The sequence below is a fragment of the Filicampus tigris genome, chromosome 10, assembly GCF_054856515.1.
Source record: "Filicampus tigris isolate MCC_2025a chromosome 10, RoL_Ftig_1.0, whole genome shotgun sequence".
Lineage (NCBI taxonomy): Eukaryota > Metazoa > Chordata > Actinopteri > Syngnathiformes > Syngnathidae > Filicampus > Filicampus tigris.
In genome coordinates this window covers 16,211,312-16,233,708 of record NC_141226.1, presented here as the reverse complement: position 1 = coordinate 16,233,708, position 22,397 = coordinate 16,211,312, and the positions used below count along the sequence as shown (strand labels likewise).

The 22,397-nt window shown below is 45.2% G+C and overlaps 1 protein-coding gene across 10 annotated transcripts in view; it reads right to left on the bottom strand.

Annotated features, from left to right (window-relative positions):
* kmt2cb (lysine (K)-specific methyltransferase 2Cb) overlaps window positions 1-22,397 on the bottom strand; it is a 65,298-nt gene that overhangs the window by 4,840 nt on the left and 38,061 nt on the right. For 3 of the 10 annotated variants that reach the window (XM_086042357.1, XM_086042364.1, XM_086042367.1), the window contains 31 exons: window positions 21,358-21,550; window positions 20,442-20,534; window positions 20,155-20,202; window positions 19,225-19,365; window positions 19,094-19,126; window positions 18,853-18,999; window positions 18,628-18,769; window positions 18,303-18,544; window positions 18,143-18,216; window positions 17,498-17,698; window positions 15,348-17,264; window positions 14,681-14,979; window positions 13,081-14,606; window positions 12,545-12,656; window positions 12,240-12,306; window positions 11,959-12,019; window positions 11,613-11,845; window positions 9,070-10,698; window positions 8,517-8,708; window positions 8,133-8,297; window positions 7,921-8,050; window positions 7,026-7,173; window positions 6,762-6,946; window positions 6,535-6,671; window positions 5,815-6,079; window positions 4,187-4,326; window positions 3,838-3,942; window positions 2,395-3,520; window positions 1,698-1,834; window positions 1,116-1,258; window positions 537-711 (listed from right to left, as the gene is read on the bottom strand). In XM_086042357.1, coding sequence (XP_085898483.1) covers window positions 537-711; window positions 1,116-1,258; window positions 1,698-1,834; window positions 2,395-3,520; window positions 3,838-3,942; window positions 4,187-4,326; window positions 5,815-6,079; window positions 6,535-6,671; window positions 6,762-6,946; window positions 7,026-7,173; window positions 7,921-8,050; window positions 8,133-8,297; window positions 8,517-8,708; window positions 9,070-10,698; window positions 11,613-11,845; window positions 11,959-12,019; window positions 12,240-12,306; window positions 12,545-12,656; window positions 13,081-14,606; window positions 14,681-14,979; window positions 15,348-17,264; window positions 17,498-17,698; window positions 18,143-18,216; window positions 18,303-18,544; window positions 18,628-18,769; window positions 18,853-18,999; window positions 19,094-19,126; window positions 19,225-19,365; window positions 20,155-20,202; window positions 20,442-20,534; window positions 21,358-21,550 — 10,206 coding nt within the window. The remainder of the gene's footprint in view (window positions 1-536; window positions 712-1,115; window positions 1,259-1,697; window positions 1,835-2,394; window positions 3,521-3,837; window positions 3,943-4,186; window positions 4,327-5,814; window positions 6,080-6,534; window positions 6,672-6,761; window positions 6,947-7,025; window positions 7,174-7,920; window positions 8,051-8,132; window positions 8,298-8,516; window positions 8,709-9,069; window positions 10,699-11,612; window positions 11,846-11,958; window positions 12,020-12,239; window positions 12,307-12,544; window positions 12,657-13,080; window positions 14,607-14,680; window positions 14,980-15,347; window positions 17,265-17,497; window positions 17,699-18,142; window positions 18,217-18,302; window positions 18,545-18,627; window positions 18,770-18,852; window positions 19,000-19,093; window positions 19,127-19,224; window positions 19,366-20,154; window positions 20,203-20,441; window positions 20,535-21,357; window positions 21,551-22,397) is intronic. The other 7 variants (XM_086042359.1, XM_086042358.1, XM_086042360.1 and 4 more) reach the window with 7 other exon arrangements.

The following is a 22,397-nucleotide window of genomic DNA, read 5'->3' as shown; positions in this document are numbered from 1 at the left end:
CTTCCAACATAATAATGACCAACAACAAACTGCTAAGACAACGGAGAAATTGCTCGGGAAGGAGCATATTACGGCCTAGACTACAACCCAATATAAAATCTGTGGCAGGATCTGAAGCTTCAACTTTCCAAGTGGTAGCCAATAACCATGAACGATTGAAAGTGTTTCTGTGAAAAGAGCGGATTAAAATTCCTCCTGAGCTGTGTGCAATGCTATCAGATATGTATTTCACTAAATTAAATGCACGTCTTATGTTGTGTTTTTTTTTTTTAAACTCACATTTTTGACCGATATTCTATTACCATAATCAATAAACAGCCAATACGTTAGAAATCTTTATAATTCAGAAGGGAATTACATATATATCTGTATCCTCTTAATGGACAATGGCAATAACCTAACAAAGACAGGCTTAAGAAAGAAAAAAAAAGGCAACGGGTTATCCAATTAGATTACAGGTTCATTTGACAAAGTTGAACCGAAAAGGATGGGAAGTGTGCGAGACTAAAGCCCCCGCCCGTAGTTGGAAAACTCACTTGGATGCGGGAGCGGGCCAGGTAGACATTGGCTCTCCACTCACTCTTCATCCAGCGGTACTGGGAAGATCTCGGGTGCACTACTGGCGGCTTGCTGTGGGAGGCGCCACCTTCTCCCTGGGCCACATTCTGGTTAGACCGGGCGCTGCCGCCTGATACAGCCTGCGCCTGTGGCCTGTAAAGAAACCGATATAAATTCATAATTAACAATGTGAACATATAAAACACAGAGGGTCCCTCTGTACGACGGTAGCAAAGGTAAGAACGGTGAGCGATAAAGTATGTTCAGCAGCGCTGGATGGAGCATAAAAATGTGTGGTCACACGGCTCAAGAGGGCACGCTTCATTAACTGCTGCACTTATGCGTTTTCACTTGTCGCTTTTTTCAGGCTTGGAAGTATTTTCATGCAAATATTTGATGCAATTATGACTTTGCTACTGCATTAGCATAGGTCAATGACAGACTAAAGATAGAGAAACTACTTATGTTAAAGTTCAGGTTAACTTGACGGCAGCGGAATGAACCGCCGTCGTCAACCGAGGACCTCCTGTAGTGACGCTACTTTCGCCAAATATTACCTGATGACCAACGAGGTGCGAGGAGAGCTGGTTCTTGGCTGGGCCCTGGCACTGCCAGTGGGATTGAACACGAGAGGCAGCTCCATGAGTGGGTTGCGCCCGTAACGAAATGAGTATCTGTCACAAGCCTCTACTCCAGGGAGCTGGAATAAAGAGTCAAACATCAGAGTCATTCTTACAGTTTACAGTCAAACTCAAAGCCTATGGGCCACATCTGACCCACCACGTCATTTTATGTGGCCCGTGAAAGCATGTGCATCACCTTCCATGATTCAAAACACTTTAAATCATCATATGTAATAACGTTGACATATCGCAAGCATTATATTGCAAACAAACGCCTTATTACAGTAAAAACTAGTTGAACAAACTGTTATCCTTGACTTCTGATTTTAAAACTAGCTATCCATCAATTTGTTGTGTACATGATGAGGCTATGAAACAACTACAGTACTGTACATGGTTTCAAAGTCCTAGCGCCTTTCTGCGGGGAAACTGTGCCTACAATGTGGCCCTTGACTCAAATGAGTTTGACACCCGTTTATAGTTTCACAATCTACGTATGGCAGAGGTGCTACAAACCGATTCGGTGATCTTGGCAACAGCCGATGCCGTGAGCCCAAATAGGTCCTCCCCTTTCAGATAAACTGGGAAAAGCTTCAATGTGCCAGATTCATTTCTTTTTTCCGCAACAGGACCCAGAATCTTATCCCACACTCCTAATACGAGGGAGATCAGAACAGGAGAATGTTAAGAAAAAGTGAAACACACTCACTACGGCTTAAGCATATATTTAAAGCGGAAATCGACCCAAACATATTTTTTTCAAGATGTTCCCAGCAGGCCCACTAGTTGAAACACGGCATTCTGATTAATATTGTGTTTGTGGAATATGAGTTAAGCAGCAAAATCCACCCGTTTCTAGCCATATCAGGGGGTGGCCATTTTGTCACTTCTGTCGACTGAAAATGACATCACGCACCCTCAAGGCTCAGGTAACGACCAATCACGGCTGAGCTTCACAAAACAGATCAGCCGTGATTGGTCGTTACCTGAGCACTGAGCAACTGTGATGTCACATTCAGTCAACAGAAGTGACAAAATGGCCGCCCCCAGAGATGGCTAAAAACGGGTGGATGAACTCTTACTCCACAAACGCAATAATTATCAGAATGCCTTATTTCAACTAGTGGGCTTGCATAGAAAATATCCTTGAAAAAAATATGTTTGGGCTTATTTCTCACTTTAAGGAATGTGACAGGAAATTTTGTGGGCAAACCTTTAGCAGAGGTGTCCGTCAGAACTAGATCTTGGTAGCCCTGTTCAATGACTCTGACGGTAAACTCGGGTTGTCCATCTTTTTCCTCAACAGAACAGACATAGCGGCAACGGCGGTTGCCATGGCGCATGCTCCAGTATATACGACAAGCCTCGTAGCCGACTGGAAAGATGGCGCTCGTGGAGTGGAAGGCTGCCATTTGCATGGGCGTGAGTTGGCCGATGGCGTGTAGCACCAGGCTACCTATTCGGAAGGTGTAGCCCAACTCGGGTTGCTGCACAGCCGTGGCCATCTGGCGCACTTCGTCCCTTTGGACGTAAACGCGTCGGAAGACGGCGAAGCAGCGCAGCTCGTGCTCCAGAGCATGTCCGGCCGTGCCCCGCGGTCGGTGGGCGTGGCACAGCATGGTTTTGTCCTTGAAGAAGGTGCAATGGGCTTGCAGGGCACACGTGAAATGGTAGACATTGGTACAACGCAAGCGGTGGCAGCCGCTGGTGGCGCCCGTCTGCTGGCAGTAGACGCAGCGCACCGTTTGGCCGCGACGCAGCGCGAGCTCCACGTTGATAAGGGCGCCGGCTTGCGTCTCGTACACCTCTGTGGACCACAGGGCGCAGTTGAGGTGCACCCAAGCGTCCAGGTCTAGATTAAGCAAGCGAGCGGGACCGTCAGTGATTCCATCTCCAAACTGGTGGCAGAAACAGCAGCGCCGGTGGTCCCGCAGTGACACGGGAGGCCGCAACGAGGCGCCGAGTTTCTTCAGGAGGTCGTCAATTTTATCTTCATCTGGGAGTTGAGAGTTTCCTCTAGGTACCACAACCTGGACGGTCCACTTCCTCCATCGAAGACCCTTCGGCCTCTTTACCTGATGCCAAGTCTCGTGGGACCTTGGCCGGGCCTTCAGCTTCACCGTCACTTTGATGGCATCAGACCTGGCTGTCTCACCAGCCATGGGGAAGGGGATTGGAGGGGTGGACGGGGGAGAGTGTTTCGGCTCGAGCTGGGCTAGGCAATGAACATCCATTGAAGACATGTTGTTGTTGTACTGGTGCTGCGCTTTGGAGAAGATCTCCGTCTGATCCGAGGCGGCGATAAGGGTCAGTGATTCCTGGGGGTGGGGGGGAAAAAACTGTGATACATAAGAAAGAGCAATGAATTACAGCACCCCCTAACCCCGTGAACATTGGCATTGAAATGTAGAACAACAATACAAATACCTTAGATAAATTAAAACATATATAACAGACTCAGGCTCTGTTCATAAAAATTGCATTTTAGCTCATTTTAAATACTTGATACAAAGGAAAAAAGAGCCACTAAAACCTTCCTTCTCCAACCCTCGAAAAGCTGGTTGCATCGGTGCAACCTCTTATTTGTATTTGAGAAATTTGATTGCCTGGGCACTCAAATTTGTGTCTGTCAAGAGCCTTGTATTTAGTTACAAACCTTTGATTCTGTGGAGGACCTGGAATGCACTGGTGAGGAGCAGTAGAGAAGGAAGCAGTTCTGACTGCAGAAGACCAGCTCATCTTTGAAACGGCCGACTGATTCCTAATGAGACAAATTAGTCCAAACATTGAGAATTTGAGGAGGGTTTAAATCAAAGCTCGACATCTATGAATTATTAAAATCCACTCATGTTAAAAGTAAGAGTTGGCTAACAACGCTATTTAATAATTTTATAAGACTGATATCAGGGTGTTAAAACTCAAACATGCAAGAAACATTTGAGTGTAGATGTATTAATTCATTTCCAATATGTATGTAAGGAGCAAATAACAGAGATATGCAGTACCTTTATGTGTGAGGGGAGATCTTTGATGTATTTCTGCACTCCATTTCCCAGGACCACCACTTTACAGTTACAGCACCACTGAGGTTTACATCCAGGGCTGCCAGGAACTCTCTGGTCAGGTCCTCGAGCTAGGGCTGAGCCTAAAGCAAAAGAAAAAAAAAAAAAAAGCAAACGATTCACAAATTTACATTTACATGCAGTTAACCCATTAGGGACTAAAGCGCCTGTCTCAACAGCTCCCCAAAACCTAAGGTCGCCTTTGGAATTACCCTTGTAAACCTGAAGTTCTCCCAGAAATTCAACACTTACAAAATGATTAATATCTCAGCCCCTGTAGCAGACAGAAACATAATTCCAAAAGAATTAAAGAGCTTAGACGTGGCTTTCACATAGGCAGAATTTATTATTATTTACTGTTTCAATCGAAGATGTAAAAATAACGTGTCAGTGCAAGAGAAGCAGTATTTTAATTAAAAAAAATAGAGTGATAATTACCATCCTCTATTCTGTTACAAAGACGTCATTATCGTCATTGTCTACAAACCACATCATATCACGTTGGACTGGTTACACTGGTCGTGCGCGTCGTCTATATGGCACTGCCGTTACTTATCAGAGCTCCGGGCGATCGATGGCGTACGCCATTAGCCTACCTAAGGCTCGAAAAATTCCACAGTCTCGCGACACCGTCACATGTATATTCTGATGCATTAAATTGGCTAAGAGACGGAGAATTGGATTAAAAAAAGACACCGACGTATCCGCTCTCCCGGCTTTAAAGGTAGAATGACACAACAGCGCTCCCGGCTCTAGTGGTAGAAACGCGGTTATGCGCTCCTGTCCTTAATGGGCACCCTGCACACGCTCAACCACAAGGAATCTTGGTCTTTGTAGTACAGGAAGTGCTTGTGATTTTTGTCTGGCGTTTGGCAATTAGTGATAAACTAAACATGGCGAAAGCTAGCGTAAGTACGATGCCACACTTGGAGCAGGAGGAAACCGTCTGCTTCATTTGTGCGGTGAGTGACATGAATATAATGTGTATAATTGAGAGTAGAACGTAAGAAGCGGAAATAACTTCTATTTGCGTCACGACGTCCGCGCGTCGCCACTTAAATCGGATTATTCAAATGCGGGAGTAACTGTCTGTTCACGCACATGTGAACAGGTTATTCTAAATGGAAATCAGAAATGTTGACCCTAAAGACGAAGTCAAACCAAACATATTTTTTCAAGAATATGTTCTATGCAGGCCCACTAGTTGAAACAAGGCATTCTGATAAATATTGTGTTTGCAGAATAAGAATTAATCCACCAGTTTTTAGCCATCTCTGGGGGAGGCTGAGCCATGATTGGTCATTATCTGAGCCCTAAGCATTTGTGATGTCATTTACAGTCGACAGAAGTGACAAAATGGCCGCCCTCTGAGATTTCTAAAAACGGGTGGATTTTGCTACTTAACTCATATTCCACAAATGCAATATTAATCCGAATGCCGTGTTTCAACTAGTGGGCCAACAGAGAACATATTCTTGAAAAAAAATATGTTTGGGTTGACTTCCTCTAAGATGTTAAAAATCATGATGGATGTACCCTGGGGGAAATCTGTTGTTCTCTCATTTCCTCACCTGGGCTGCTGGGATGGAAGCGGAAATGATGCGCCTGCTGTTGCATCATTCCAATCGCACCACCAGGCCTGATAATCTGTCCCGGCCGACCATGAAGGCCTCCATTGTCTCCCTGGCCATGGAAAAGCATAGGCGGGCGAAGGTCCCCGCGCGGGTAAGTGAGCATAGATATGGGCCCCCGGTCTGGGGTGCTGCTGACCTCGTAGCTATTGGGGATCTTCACACAAAGCAGCTCTGAAATTGCTGCCACCACTCCAGTGATGTTCTGAAGCAGGGAAAAAGAGCAGGACTTATAAACACTTACTTGAACTTGTATTTATAGGAGGTGATCAGCTTTGTAAATTGTGTGACATCATCATGGGTGATATAAATCACCAATAAATTCAAGAACGGAAAAAATATGTGAGATAAGTAAACAGGAAAACTATGGGCGGCAACAAAAAAATTTTGGAGTATTTCTCCTTAGCACGTACTAGATTATTACAAAGGGGAGGCAAGCTTTTTCAATTTTTTTCTTTTTGCAAACCGATGATTATCTGTCGACCAATCAGTGGGCTGCAGTAAGATGACCCTGCCTTTAAGGTGCCAAACCACTACAATTTCTAACATAAAAGCAGTATCTGTTTTATTATCCTTCCCATTTTTTCCAATGGAAACCAAAAGTGAAAGACCCACACTGGCTAATTAAAGTACATTTTGACTGAATTTGAGTATTCTTACCTCAGCTGCAGCTGGTCTCAACGTGATAGCTACAGAAACCAGCCCTGATTTGGAATTGTGAGACATGGGACCAAACGGGGGTCCAAAGAAGGCTCCTGAAGGCTCCGTTTTAATATCTTGCAATTTGACTTCTGATCCTAAAGAGGAAATTTGTTTTTATTTTACATCAGTAAAAAAAAAGCAATGGGAATTGGTATTCTAATCTGGGTGTATTTACAGGTACACACCTTTCCCATCCGGCGCAGGAAGCATGGGGAGCACAGGGGAGACACAGGGGGATGGTGGCTCTTGCTTCACCAATGACAGATCTGGATAACGACTGATTTCCATGCCAACCACACTCTCAGGAGACGAGGATGGAACAAAACTGTCAGGTGTGTCCCTCTCCTTGCAAAGCTCCTGTCCTTTGTTACTGTTACATTGCAGGGAAAAGCCATGCAGTTATATTAGGAAACAAAGCACTGTATTGCTCTATCGTGTGAGTCGGATACCTCAGTTCCTCCTGGTTGTTGTGGGGAGGGGTTGGAAGGGATGCGGGAACATCCACCGTTTTGGGTCCCTGAGCAATGGCCCGAGCTAGTAGATCTTCTTCGGTCCTAAACGGGACATGTAGTGGCTTCGGAACAAGGCCTTTGGACACTGCACATAGAAAAAAAGCATGAAGTCATACTATGCTCTTTGAATTATAAAAATATCCATCCACCCATTCTCTTCTGCTTATCCGAGATCAGGTCATGGGGGCAGAAGCGTAAGCAGGGAAGCCAAGACTTCCCTCTCCCTAGCCACTTCGTCCAGCTCCTTCTTGGGGATCCCGAAGCGTTCCCAAACCAGCCGGGAGACAAAGTCCCGCCAGTGTGCCCTGGGTCATCCCTGGGGTCCCCTCCCACTGGGACGTGCCTCGAACACCTCACCAGAGAGGCGTCCAGGAGGCATCCTAATAAGATGCCCGAGCCACCTCATCAGGCTCTTCTCAAGGCGGAGGAGCAGCAGCTCAACTCTGAGCCCCTCCTGGATGACCGAGCTTCGCACTCTGTCTCTGTGAGAGCCCGGACACCCTGTCTCATCCCAACCACTTCACACTCAGCAGCAAACCGCTCAAGTGTGAGTTGAAGAGCGTGGCTTTATGTAGCCAAAAGTACCACATCATCTCCAAAAGCAGAGACATAATACTGTGGTCACCAAACCGGAACTCCTCAACGCCTTGGCTGTGGCTAGAAATTCTGTCCATAAAGGTTATGAACAGAATCGGTAACAAAGGGCAGCATTGACGGAGTCCAACCCTCACTGGAAACCAATCCGACTGACTGCCGGCAATGTGGACCAAACTCTGACTCTGGTTGTACAGGGACCAGACAAAGTTGTGTACAGTAAACCTCTGCATTTTACCCATGGCTGCTGCTTTGTTGGCCAGCTCTTCTGTTGTAGCAAAGCCATTGATCATCTTCTGCCGATTCACTGGTGGGGGCGTGGGAGGAAGAGATGCTGGAGGTGTTGGTGGATTGCTCAGGTTACTCTGCTGTAGGAAACAGTCACGTCCCGGTCAGTTCATGAATTTACCGGAACAGTCCAAGAGGATCATACATGTAAGCAGATCTCACCTTGTAGGCCAGCTGGGAGTAATAGTCAGAGACCCCATCCAGTGAGGCACTGCCAAAAGTGCCTGACAGGAGGTTCTCCCCATTGAGCTGACCACTGCCATAGGGAGCAAAGTGGGCAAAGTTGACCCCAATCAGTGGCTCCATGAGGGGGAGCAGAGAAAGCTGCTGTGGAAATGCAGAACCAGGGTAGTCAATGAAACCATTGGTGTAAAACAAAGCACAAGAAATGCATTGATTCTTTGTTTGATGTGACTGAATTCACCTTTTTCTACACACATTTGAGCCACATTTGCACAATCGGCTAGAGGTCCGTTTCATATTTGATTTAGTTACTGTTCTTCATTATATGTTAGACAAAGTCTTGCATCAGTTGATTAGTGTTACCTGTTTTATTTGGCTCATGACTGTGTCAGGGCCGGAGTGCATCAGTTGCCTCTCATCACCTTCCTTCTTCCTTTTCTTGTAGCGAGAGGGTGGTTTCTCCCCACCTTTTGGGGTTCTTTTATTTCTTCCTTTCTTCTTCTCCTGCTCATTGAAGAGATGCCCTTGAAAGTCCAGAGTGCCATCAGAATACGCCTGAAAACGAAAAAGATGTCTCAGAACACAAACGTTCATTGTCTTTAACAAAAGCCAAATAGTTGACTTCATCATATACTAGGAGGTTTTCAACCACATAAGTGAGTCATTCAGAAACAGGTGTGCAACTTGTAACATTTATCTTCAGTCAGTACACAACTTCAGGAGGATAATCTCTCAGAATAATGTTTTCGAGACATCTCTCAATTGGGCCTTGGCCGACTTAACGGAAGGGAGGGAAAATACCTATTTTTGGCCTGATATTTGTGTAACCTGCTTTGGTTGCTGTTATGACTCACTATGCTGCCCAGTCCGTCCGCGCTACAGAACCACGTGACGCAAATGAACAAAAAAGACTGACCCCATTGCTGTCCACAGAGCTTTGCCTGAGAAGGGCTTTGCAGTCGGCAGGTTCCTCCTCCTCCGATCGCATGCTCTCCTCCAACTGCTGCTGGGAGAACTGAGGTGGCGTTGCGCTCTTGTTCTTCAGTAGGTGCTTCAGTAGCTCGTTGCCAGCTTCACCCTTGTTTGGACTTTGCCCAGCGGGGAAGGGAGACGCACCCCCTTTGCCGCCGCCCTCCTCCTTCACGGAGCTCATCTCGGCGCCCACGGGCCCTTCTCTTGACCCGTGACATTCGCTGCTGTCAGTCTGCTCCAACTTTATGTTGCTGAGGATCCTGTCATGCTCCTGAGCCTGCGCCCTGGCCGCGTCCAGCAAAAGTCCGGCTTGTCCTCCAGAAAGTTGCCTCTCGAGCTCAGAGTGACCCGGAGTAGAACATCCAAGCGGGGATCGCGACAGGTCATGTTCTCCAAAGAGATGTGGGTTCCTGGTTGGCGTCGAAGACGTGTCCGATACGCACGGCGTCAATGGGGCAGTGAGGTCCGAGTGTGGCGTTGAAGGAGTCTTGATCGAATCGGCGTCGTCATCTTTTTTCTTTTTGCGGGTTCTTTTCTTTTTCCCTTTCTCATCTGGGATGATGTTAGAGTACAGTTGAATTAATGATTGACCTGAGCCAGGGAAGTTGGATGGAAGCGGTGTAGCCGAATCACTTGCAAAGGGTGGACCTTCGCCGCCTGTCATTGGAAGCATCACTCCCGGTCCGCTAAACTGACGAGGTCTGGGCTGACCCTGCGGGAAGTTGGACGCCGGTAGGCCGAGGTTATCAGGCGCCAAACCAGACCCCATTTCTGGAGGTATCATCCCGTTTCCCATAATGGGCCTCCGTTCACCTTGCATAAAAGTGCCAGTTGATGAGCACATGCCTTGCTGCTGGGGGAACACTGCTGTGTGTTGTTGCTGCTGTTGTACAGGAAGCCTCTGGGGCTGCATGAACTCCTGCGGCAGGTCCGAGTTAAAAAACGGCATCTGAGCGAGCGGCGCCATGTTCCCATCTGGCGCCATCATACCTTGCTGCTCCATTTCCATGCGGTGTTTCAAGGCCCTCTGCCGTTCAACTTCCTGCATAAGCTGCACCCGCTGTCTCTCCTGCTGTTCCCGGAGCCTCTCTCGCCTCTCCCGCTCCTGGAAGCCCTCACTGAATGGATTGTTATCATCAAATTTCACACCACCAGCCTGAATGGGTTTAACAGCCCCTTGAGGAGCTGCTGCCAATTGGGACTCCACTGGTATTTGAGAGTGTTGAAGCATGTTACCCATCGGCATCTGATGGGGCTGCACTGGGTTTCCCGCGTGTACCTGCGGGGGCATTACAGGTGGCATTACAGGTCCTCCCATCGGACCAGGAGTGGCAGGGTGCCAGCCTGGTGGTGGGTTGGGCATTCGAGGAGGGGCGTTTGGTGGGCCAGAATGAATCGGCATTTGCATCACAGGGTTCACCGGAGGCTGGACCATTGGTGGCCCAGCGGGAACGAGGCCAGTAGGACCCGGCACTGAATGCATTCCAGGCATTAAGGGGGTCAGGTTGTTTTGTTGCTGTTTCACTCTGTACTCTTCGATGAGTTCAGCATGCTCCTTTTGTTGCTTGCGGATCTAAAATACATATGATATGTCAATGAAACGACTACAGATATGGTTTGTTTGTGTACCTGTGAGTGAGTGAATAGATTTTTGAGGGAAAAAAAATGCACAAAATTTGTTCTTGCACTTGTTGCTATACTGATCGGCAGTTTTGTATTTGTACTTGAACGGTATTTTTTATGCAAGAGAGCCCTTTGAAGCACATTGAGTTAGCTTGCGTATGAAACGCGCTATGTAAATAAAGCCGCCTTGCCTTTGCACTGGGGGGAATAATAAATCACAGTATGTGATTATTTTTTGTTGGCTTCAAAGCCTTTGTTGTTGAAGAGTGGATCTTTTAAACATGCACTGAGAAATGTATTGTGAACAATGCAATATATTAAGGGCACGTATTTTGCACATATTTTGTCCATTGTTTATAATTTGGTAAGGAAGTGCATGTTCCTATGTGCACCTCAACTAGCACTGATGAAAAATTGTGGCCCCCTTCATCATTTAAGTTGCCCATCCCTGGTCCAGGGGGTGCTATGTATTACGACGGTACTGACATACAATGTTTTGTGATGACAAATGGCGCATATTGAACTAATTTGAGCAAGGAGGGTCCTTTGTTTACATCTGTGTTTATCGCTATTTGCTAACCTAAGCTGACACAGTAGTAAAACCTTAAATACAAGTAAATAGCACGACGATCGTAACGTTAAGTCTGCAATCTGCAAAAAAAAAAAAAAGATCTTTTTTTTTTTTACTTAGGTGATTCGTTACAGATGCTATAGTGTATAAACATTTACTGTTCATTAAATTGCAATAGCTTTTTAAGTTATTGAGGAGTTCTTTTGTGCAGTTCTGTTTAGGGGAACCATTTTTTATGCGAGAGGGAAGTCAAACGTTCAGTGGAGGAGCTAGACAGGTCAAGCTCTTCCTACCTGCTCTAGTTGTTTCTGCACTACACCCTGTTGCTCCGTCACATGCTTGAGCTGCTCAGCATCCTCCTCGGGGAACTCTCTCCCTGCCTTCTTCGCCGTTCTTTGCTTGGCAGACAAAGCTTTCTTTGACTTCCTGTGCGCTCCAATCTTCTCCTCCAGAAACTTCTGCTGCATTTGAAGTAGCTGCTGAGTCTCCTGCAGCCACTCCTCATACTGTGCCCTTTGAGCATTGTCTGAAAGAAGGGTAAATTTTGTTAGCAAGCCTGGCAGAATTGGAGGGAAAATCACATTAACAAACATTTGACGAAAATATTACTGATGTACATTCATTTTTTTAAGAACTTACTGACAAATCCCGGTCCAAAATTAGGAGGGTTTGGTCGTGATACTTGTGTCAATCTGCCATCCTGATGGAAAAGTACAGATATTTAGTACGGTGCGTAGCTGTTTAAACATTTTTTTTTTATATATATATATATAAAAACACTGGTCAATTTTTTTCTTTTTTTTTTTTGTGAATGGGGTTTTCGCTAAAGACATCGCATTAAGGTGAAAATTAAAAACATTTCCAAAATTGGACATACGTGTTTTTCACAGGACAATGACAATATTTAACATTAATATTACCTGTCCTACAACTTGTGGGGGAAGAGGTGTGCTTTCAGGAAGAGGTGTTACGGGGCCAGATGGAAACCTGTGAGACATCAAGACAAAAATAACTGTGATTTCTTCTTACAAATAAATGAACGGTAATAATCTACACGTATATAAATTCAGTCACAGTAGCATGAGTTAATACTGGTTCAGGCCAGAGAGCCAACAACAACAAAAAAATATCTGAAGTTTATTTCTGACAACTATATTAATTGCATAACTTCTTTTTGTATGTGTGCATTCTCAGTTATGCATGAGTAACCAAAAAAATACCTTACCTGTTCATAACCATAGGAGCCATTCCAATGTTGTTTTGAACCATGACTTTATTGATGCCTTTCAGAGCGACCATCTTGGCTTTCATGATTGGGTCAGTAATTGCGTCAAAATCTTGGCAAAGACAAAATATCACAATTACAGATTGTTTGTTCAACATTTAATTACGCAACGTACACATATACAGTTGCATCTCAATAAATTTGATTATTGTGGAAAACTTAATCTATTTCAGTTGTCAAAAAGTGAAACATAGATTCACTACACAGTGGAATAGTGAATGATTTTATTTTTAAAATTGATTTTTGAAAGTTAGTTTGAAGCTTACAGTGAATGAAAACGCTCAACTCACCGTGAAGAAATAGTGTAAATAAAATCTTAACAATTCAAATAATTTCAATACGCAAGGTAGGACTTAACCAACAATGTTTTTTCCTAGGTGTTTAATGAAACAATAGTTTAGCATAAAGCATAAACTTTTCTGATACAATCTAGATTATTGAGATGCACCTTTAATTAAGCAAGAAAAAAAAAATACCAATGTTGGGGAAGAAAGAGTCACTGGAACGCTGTCGTATCATGGCCTGCATCTGTCTCTGCTGCTGCTGCTCTTGCTTCTCCTGATCTAAGAGGTCCTGCAAAAGGAGGGGCTGCTCCTCCAGCAGAAGTGGACGGTGTTGGCCATGCTGACCCAAGGCCTGGTTCAAAACCTGCTGCTCCACCTGGTGGTCTTCTCCAAAGTCTGTTATCGAAGACTCTCCAGCAACAGTGGTGCTGGGTAGTGTCTGGTTCACAGGAGGAGCGGGGGTATGCTCACTCTCAGTGACTTGGTTCTGCTGGGGCAAGAGGTCACCGCCTTGAGTGACAGATTCAACCATTGGGTTTAACGACTGCTCTTCAGGCTGCTGCTTAATGAGTAAACCTGACAGCACAGGGGTAGAGTCAGAAAGGGCTTCTTGCTGGTTTGATGCTATGGCGTTCCCGGCGACATCGGGAGATTTCTGACAGTCTTTGACTTCTGTTTTAATTTCCTTCCCATGTGCCAAAGGAGCTGAGTCCTGAATTTCAGGAGTGTCGAATTTGACATCAGTTGATGATTTTTCACCTGTAGCATCAGTCTTCTCCGGTGCAGTTGTTGAACTGGATGAGGCTGCGCTTTCACTGGGGTCCAGGTTTTTGTTCATCTCAGCAGTGTCAGCGCTATCATCCATAGGATCACTGAGATCCAGTTCCTCGTTGAACATGTCTTTTTTTATGTCATCCAGATCAGGGTCTGTATAAGCAATGATGTCAAATTTCCCAGATGTTAGAAAGTCATCAAGGTGCAGGTCATTTGTCTCAAGGTCTAGGTCTTTGCCATCTTCAGGATCCAAATTAAGGTTTTCCAAGTCAGCATCCACCAAGTCTTTCACCTCGACATCTTCAAGATCTTTTACTGCAGATTCCTCTGCATCCAGTTTCTCTTCTCCTGTTTCACTAGTGGTCACAGTATCATTCTGGCCAGTAGGAGGCGCAGATAGGATGATGGATGACATGTTCTGGGCCTCATTTGGAGCAGGCTGGCTCATGGATCTCATCAAAGGAGATTGTTTGAGTGTGGTGTTCATTGAGATTTGGGATTGCTGATGAAGATTGTCCATACTGGAGGAAAGGGGTGCATTTACAGTCTGGCCGGCCATTGGATCTAACATCCTGGGTCCTTGAATTAATGAAAACCTGTTGTCTGGAGTCCCTGGAAAGCCTTGTGGCCTTTGAGCTTGAATGTTGGGATCCATGTTGCATCCATGCATCGCAACTGGTGGAAACGCCATTCGTGGCCTGTTTTCTCCTGCTCGGTGTCGCAGTTCGATGAATGGCTGGCCCATAATGTTATGCTGCTGGACTGGCATCCCGTGTGGTGGAAAGTGCTGGGGCAGAGCCATAGGATTACCGCCAACTCCCTTTGCCATTTCTGCAGACATGGATCGTCTCATCAGAGGAGGAACATCTTGCATTGGATGCTGTCCGCGGGGAAATAGTTCTTGGGCTGAATGAGGTCCTAGAGCACCAGCTGGAAATGAAAACCTACAACAGGATAATAATATGTGAGAACAAAGCCAGCACAGTGGAAGCTTGCCCTTAATTTCAAGATAAAATACCTCGGTCCCTGGTGTCTCAAATTAGGATCTCCGGGGTGTGGGCCCCGAGGCATTTGTCCTTCATGTCCTGCTGGAAAAGGTCCAGGAAACCTCATTGGCGGCCCTCTTAGGGGTCCTTGTCCAGGATAAGGTGGAGGAGGTCGGTTGAACATATCCCCTTGTGGTCCAGGGTCTTCCTGGGGCCACGATCGTGGTGGTCTAGGAGTCAAGTTGCCAGGAGGCTCTTGAGGGCACCTTTCTTGTCGAATGGCACTCCTTTGCTGCTGCTGCTTCAGGATAAGTTCTCGAATTCGTTGCCGCTGCAAAACAAAAGCATAGCAATGGAAAGTGTTTCAAGAAAGGTTTGCTAGATCATGCACGAAAGCATTTTGTGAGACTGTAAAAAGGGAACAGAATGGCCATTGTATCTCTTCAATATGAACGATGGCCTATGTAAAGTGCTATCAAATTACAAATTCCTTATACAGTAAAGACAGCAAAAGGCAAATGTTGTATCACAATGTCTAGATTGCTTGATACAAGATGTCCACTAAAATTGCTCTTAAAAATAAATAATAAAATTGAGGGAGGCAACAAGTTAAGATATACAGTATGAGATAAAGCAATCTTCTCCATAATGAAAAAGAAAATCATGATGACAGTTGGATATAGCAACACATTTCTGTACCTGTCTGAGTCTCTCTTCATTTTCAACCATAGCAACTTGAGCGTCAGAGGGCACAGCAGGCATTTGGGGGTTGTTAGTCAGCTGGCTCGGGTCTTGTGGGACAACTGCATTGGTACCCAGACTTGGCTGCTCTTTAACTTCCATCTTCTCTGACTGTGGACGAGGGGTCATAGGGGCTTGTTCAAACGGGTCATGACCAGGCGTCTGACTGTGTCTTCTGGAGGGTGACCTGGTAAATCCATCATCTGCCACACAAGGATGTTTCGGTGTTTGTGAGCCTGGATGAGGGAAATGTTCCTGAAGCCTGCCTTGGGGGGCAGAGAATGGGTCCTGAGTTCCCAAAGATCCTGGTCTTAATCCTTGTCTATTGACTCCATCAGGCCCAGGATGAAGGGTCCCAGGAGACTGGGCATAGGGGTCATTTATCATTGCCCGTGGATTCCCGGGCTGGGAAAACATGTCATTACTCCCTGGTCTTGACGCCCCAGATGCACTAGTAAATGCCTCAACTGGCCCTCGACTGGTACCCGGTGACTTGGAAAACCTCTCCACAGCAACGGGCCGGGGCGTACCTGGTGGTTGAGCATAAGGGTCCACAGAGTGGGAAGGTGACGTCCTCTGGGCAGGGTGAGGAAACTGGTTCATTCCAACAGGGTGAGGTGTGGTGGGAGCATGCGAGTAAGGATCCGAAGATGGGCTAGGCGTGTTTGATGGTTGATTATAGTTATCGTGTGGACGTGGGGTGCCAGGAGGTCTAGCATAAGGCTCAAAAAAGGGGCGAGGCTGAGCATTAGGTTCGGGTCGAGTGTTACCTGCAGGCTGAGAAAATGGGTCATATGTGAAGTGGTCTGGCCTTGGAGTGGAAGGTGCGTGGGAATAAGGATTTCTAGACATTTGAGCAATTTGTCCTTGCTGTGCAAACGAGTGTGCTTGAGGTTGATGTTGACCCATACGAGGAGGACTGGCAAAGTTGTCATTCCCAGATGGTCTTGGGGTGTGCGGGGGTTGTGCATAAGGGTCAGCCTGTTGATTCTGGGAAAACCTTTCTGCAGGATGTTGACCTGCTCGGTATAATGCTTCATGAGTCTGTGGAGGTGGCATTGGTGTCTTGAACAGCGGTACAGAGCCAGACTCGTTACTTCCAGGGATCGGTGTCAGTAGAGGTCTTGAGTAAGGGTCGGACAGTATCATCCTGTTCTGAGCCATGCGTTGATAAGCCTCGTTTCTTATCATGGGTCTAGAGTATGGATCTCTGCCTGGCGAGCCCATTGGGGGTCTTCCCTGAGCAGCGTGGCTGGTCCTGGGAGGTCCCATGGGCTTCAGAAAAGGGTCCATTTCCCCAGAAGGCCTTGGAGTGTCAGGAGGTTTGGCATAAGGATCATTGCTCATGGATGGTGGAGACCCAAAGGTATCATGGGCAGGGGAAGGCCTCCCTCGGTCCTGCTGTTCCATCAAGGACGTGGGCGATTTACCAGATTCCATAGGCATTCTACGACAGGCATTTGGCCCAAGAGTCGGTGGTCTTGGAGTCCCTACCATCTTGCCGTATGGATCCCATGGAGAGGAAGGTCTGGAACCAGAGGAGCCCGGTGAAAAAACCTGTGGGGACTGAGGCTGGGAAGACGAGCCAGAGGGAGGAGGAGGAGGGGGTCGTAAAAATACATCATCTGAAGGACCAGATGTTGGCGTCCCTGGCAACTGTGGCCTCGCAAAGTTGTCTTTAGCATTTAGCTGTTGCATTGGGGATGTGCTTCCATTGCTAGGTAGCGAGGCTGGGCTCTGGTTGCCGCTGTTATTGCCATCTCCCTCAGTCTGCTGTTGCAGCTGCTGTTGCTGTTGGAGTTGCTCGTTCTTAACTTGCTCCAGTTTCTGAGTGGCTTCGATTTTGGCTTGCTGTTTGCTTTTCTGCCTCATTTGCTGTTGGGAAACCAAAACAAAATGTTGGGCATTAGACAAGATGTTGAAGGCAACAAATGCCATTTGCTAGTCTCATGCAAAAAAGTGAACTGGGCCTACTAACCACCAATGTCATCAGGGTTAATGCGGAGGGATAATGCAGTTGTTTTGGGAGCTTTTATTAAACCACCTCTTAGATGTCTTAAAATTAAGTGGACCTGCTGCTGCCCTGACTTAATTGCATACCCTCTTACCTGTCTAAACTTCCACTCTTGTTCATGCTCTGACTCTTTTGGTTTCAAAGGGTCTTTAAACAGCAGTTCTGTGTCTAGTGGTATGTTGGGATCAAACACCTCAGGGGGCTGTGGATGCTGTGGGTGGTGCCTCTTCACTGTCTCATTGGACATCTGGACTTTGTTGATGCGCAGGGCGGCTCGGTTATCTCTTGCCTTTTGCTGAAAGGCACATCAATACAGATCATCAAGACAAGTGGCATATCATAGATGGCAAAAATAACTAGGAACTAACTGAAATTTTAATCAAAACAGCATTCTCATAATTACTGCTTACAATTTTTTTTTCTTTCAGCAAACATTTCTAGACAAATCAATAGTTGTTCAACAATTTATGTAACGAAGGCAGGGCATTTAATTCTCACTGATGGAAGGTAAATATATGTTTTTGGTCACTTCAAACACTTGAACGTGATTACTTCGGCTATTGTGGACTGAGCAAGGCTGGCAATATTAATCAGTTAATCACTGAATGACCGGATTTCAAATTTTCGGATTTCAAAGTGAGTTAATGTAGAACTAAAAGTGTCATTTACTGCCTACGCTTAGTTCATGGTGTGTTTAAGGGTTGGGATATTTTAAATGTACCGGAAAGAATGATCTCACCACATATGGGGCCCTGTCTTGTGAACTAGCTTTCCGCCACAGTTTTGCAATTTGCTTTACTCTGGTGGACCAGTCTGTTGAGTAGAAAAAGATAAAGCCCCATAGTTAAATTGAACGTTGGGGACTTTGGTAAAAATATGCTATTGTGCCATGTACCAACCTGGGAATTCCTCTTTGAGGTTAGGGAAATTGATGTTGGTGTAAAGCACAGGTGCTACAGTGGCAAGCTCCCCGAGTGTCTCCTCCTTCTCCCACTTGAGTGTACTCCTCTGGGCATTGGACATGGCTTCAGTTTCCCCCTCAGGCAGTGATCCAGTTGGTGTGGGGCCAGGGCCAGGGCCATGGGCAGGGGAAGGCCACGGACCAACTGCTTCTCTAGGCATTTGACAGAATTTTCTATCCCTTCAAAGACAAATAAATATAACCGTTAATTAAAGACAAAAATTACATGCAAGCATCATGCAATACAAGCATTAGAACATTACCTGGGACTGTCACTGAAAGGCATACGGTTGAGGGGGGAGAAATTGTCTGGGATTAAAGGCCCTGCTCCTGAATTGGAAGGGAAACGGTGTCCTGGACCCATCATTCCATTGATCATTGGCATCCTTGGAAACATTGGATTGCCTGTAGTCGAAAAAATAATGCATGGACTTGTTTGAACATGAAAACATTCAGATATAGAATCGTGAATGTAGCAAATAATGTACCTGTGTTGGGATGAGGGATACACGTGCCAGGTGTGTGGGGGAGGGGCCCAAGACCCTGAGGATGAGGCATCTGTGGCGGCGGTGGTTGGCTTGTGCTGGGGCTCAGGACCGCAGTGAAGAGATCTTCTACATCCTTGCCCTCTAGCTCTGTAACATTGTAACACCATAAAGCGCTACTTAACATGCTACTGCTTGTTAAAGAAAAATATTTCACGACGGACAACACGTAAGAATTACAAACCTGGGATTTTGTAAAGTTTGCTGAGGATTGATTCTGAAAAAGCAAAGTAACATAATTTTGAATAGCTTTAACCTATGGGCATGAAGAACTTGTTTTTTGCCACTGTATGGCAAATGGTCTCCCATACTCACCATCAGTGACCATCTTGTCTAACTCCGGACTAAGAATGCCATCCAGTGGTTCTTCTGGAAGGCTTCGAGGTGTCCTGCGACCAGCCTGAGAGTGGGGCGCCGCTGGAGAACTGGCTGTGAGAGGCCCAACATCCAGACCAGCTGTGGAAACAAACAGACATACAAATGTTTATTTATTTAGTTATTTTTTAAATACGCTTTACACCATCAGTTTCAAACATATGGCCCGCGGGCCCACTAAGGTGTCCAATTCAGCCACACATTTGGTTTGTTAATTTTGTTGGAACGGCAACACAGAGTTAGAAGAAGCCCAAACCATCCAGTGACATTACATACTTACTTTCCCAAACAAAAACTCTCAACTTTGATCACAGTTTAACTAAGGAACCCAGACTGATAAATCAGATTTTGGCAGCAACTGTTATGTAATCTTTTTTTTTTTTTTTTTTTTTTTTTAAATAATGTGCAAATATAGGATGAGTAATGCAGCGTGCCACAACTTTTTAAGGATAATTATAATGAATTTCATGAAAGCTGCCCACAGGAGATCTGTAAACTAAACAATTGTATGGATTCATTTACCAACTTATTATCAGTGTCTTACAATTCTGCAGGGTACTGCCAATTTAAGAGATCTTAGACTGAAGTAGACAAAAACAAACGCCTTCCCTTTTTCAGTCACCCCATAGACTTGTTGGCTTATTTATGTATTACGTTGCATCTAGGCTTCAAAGGGGTTAACTGAGCTCACAAAAGGTTAAACACACACACATTCGGCTGAATACTACACACTACGTTAGAGCAATCCAAGAGGTGGGGGGAAAAAAAGCATTGCATGAGACACCTTACATGCTACGTCAGATAGACATTAAGTGTAGTAAGGCAAGACTGCATTGATGCGAGGGGACTAGTAGACCAGTGAACCCTTACCAAAAGGTGGAGGTGAGCCATCAACCTGGAAGGAGCAAAAATCAAGACCTAAAAGAACCCAAAACCAGATAATGAGTGGAAAAACAACTTAAAGAACAAAATATGATTTGGACAATGCAAATGAGGATAAAATCAAAGATGAACAAAATATCTTGTTTATAAATGGTGGGTAAAAAAGCAGAGACTTCATTTTGCTGCCTGAGGATTCTTCAAATTGGAAGAAAATAAACTGAAGAGTGGATTAGAGTTTCTTGCCACTGAAACCGCCTAAAGAATTAAAGACGCACCAGAGTCACCGCTTGGCTTTCCGAGCATTCCCAAGATGTCTGCATCAGTATTCAAAACATCAGATAGATCAACTAATGGCTCCTCAGAGGTCTCTGTGAATGGTGGGGAAAAGAAGAAAAAAAAACAAGAAAAAAAACAAATGTCACAAATTATAACTGGAGATGATGGCGAACAGACAGAGACATGAGAGTGGCACCAGGAGAACAAAAAAAATGTGATGTAACAACCTTGACAAAAGACAGTAAGTGAACAGCCCAACATCTGTAAAGGTTGGAGGCAATTTTGCTTGAGTAATAAGTCAGAAATGAATGCCTTGCTTGAGTAATAAGTCAGAAATTAATTGTTACGTAGGCATCTTGAATACAACACAGGGCTAATGCATTCCACCAAATGGCAGCAACCAACTGAGGGTGCAATTCAGGCAGCATTAACAGGCTCATTGAACATAAACAAAGAAAGCAAAGGAAAACTTGGTTCCAAGGCTGGATTTACAATGCAGGTCTGTAAATCTGACCTGTACACTTATGTCAGATACCCAAACCATATCAGATTTTTAATCAAAATTTGTAATAAACATGAGAGAGAGAAAAAAATCGGAATTGTCTCACATCCATGCATTTTAACGGAGAAATGTGTATAGTAAATTAAAGTACATGATTGAACTCTGTTGAGTGTTCCAGCAACAATGTAAAACAACTACAAATGTGATTTGAAGAAAACATTCTTGCGAAGTGAAGACACCATATGAATTTAACAAAAATCACAATGGAGGTGGAATGAATAACAATATAATAGCCCGGTATCAGCTTTCTGCAAGTTTGTAAAATTGCTCAAGCTATTAAAAATAATTTTGAATTGGCCTGAGATGAATTTCACAGTTTTACCTGAATCATTGAATTGAAATATAGTACGTACGTTCTGCAAGTGGTCTGGTAGGGAGGGATGTCGCAGGGGCGCTGAGCAGAGGGTCTGCCGAAGAATTCAGGAAGCTGGCGGTAAGGCGCTTCCTCTCGAGCTGGCTTTGCCCTTCTTCGATTAGACCAGACTCCACCCCTTGCTGCCTGCTCTGTTTACTTTTGTCCAGGAGGTCCTTTCCAAAGAACGCCTCCTGAGGACGGCAAGGCAAGGAACTCTTGAAGTACTGCTCCTCTGCATCTTTTGACATCATTATGGCAAACATACCTTTCTCTTGGGCATCATTCAAACATGCATTCAAGGACGATGAAAACATCAGCTCTAAAACCAAGAGTAATAATGCAGCTAACCCCACTTTTGCCAGCACCTATCAAACCTCAAACCACTTATTCCCACACATCATCTGCAACCTTAGAAGACGTAAACAGTGTCAGTCCCAGCTGCACTAGGACATTAAAAGCCGAATGTGTTACTGTTTCAATAATGAATGAAATGTGCTTTGCAGAGTTGGGACCTTTAGCTTTGACAGGGCACCAGCCGCTTCCGTTGTGGTGGGATAAAGAGCAGCGCTGACATCTTGCCTGTGACTTTATGCGCATCACATATCTGTGTTTCGGCCAACACAAGGTGACAGAGAGATATTGTCTTGAGACAAGGAATGTTGAAGTCACATCCATTTAAGCTTTTTTTTGGGAGGGAGTGACTTCACAACCCAGACGGAGGCCATTTAAAGACCATGATATTAGAGTACCTTCTCTCTCTCTCTCTCTCTCTCTCTCTCTCTCTCTCTCTCTCTCTAAAAAAAAACTTGCAGAGGAACTATGTGCTCAAAATTTCAGTAAGTGGTTACCACGCAATGCACTTTGAATTACCCAGCTTCCCCAAGGTGAGATACAAATGCATCTTAAGATACATTCTGGGAAAAGGAATCATGTTAGAAGAATACTTCACCAATCATATTAAGAAATAAGCAGAACTAGACAAGGATAATATTATGGATTATTGTGACTGCTTCATTACACATTCATTTTCCCATTGTG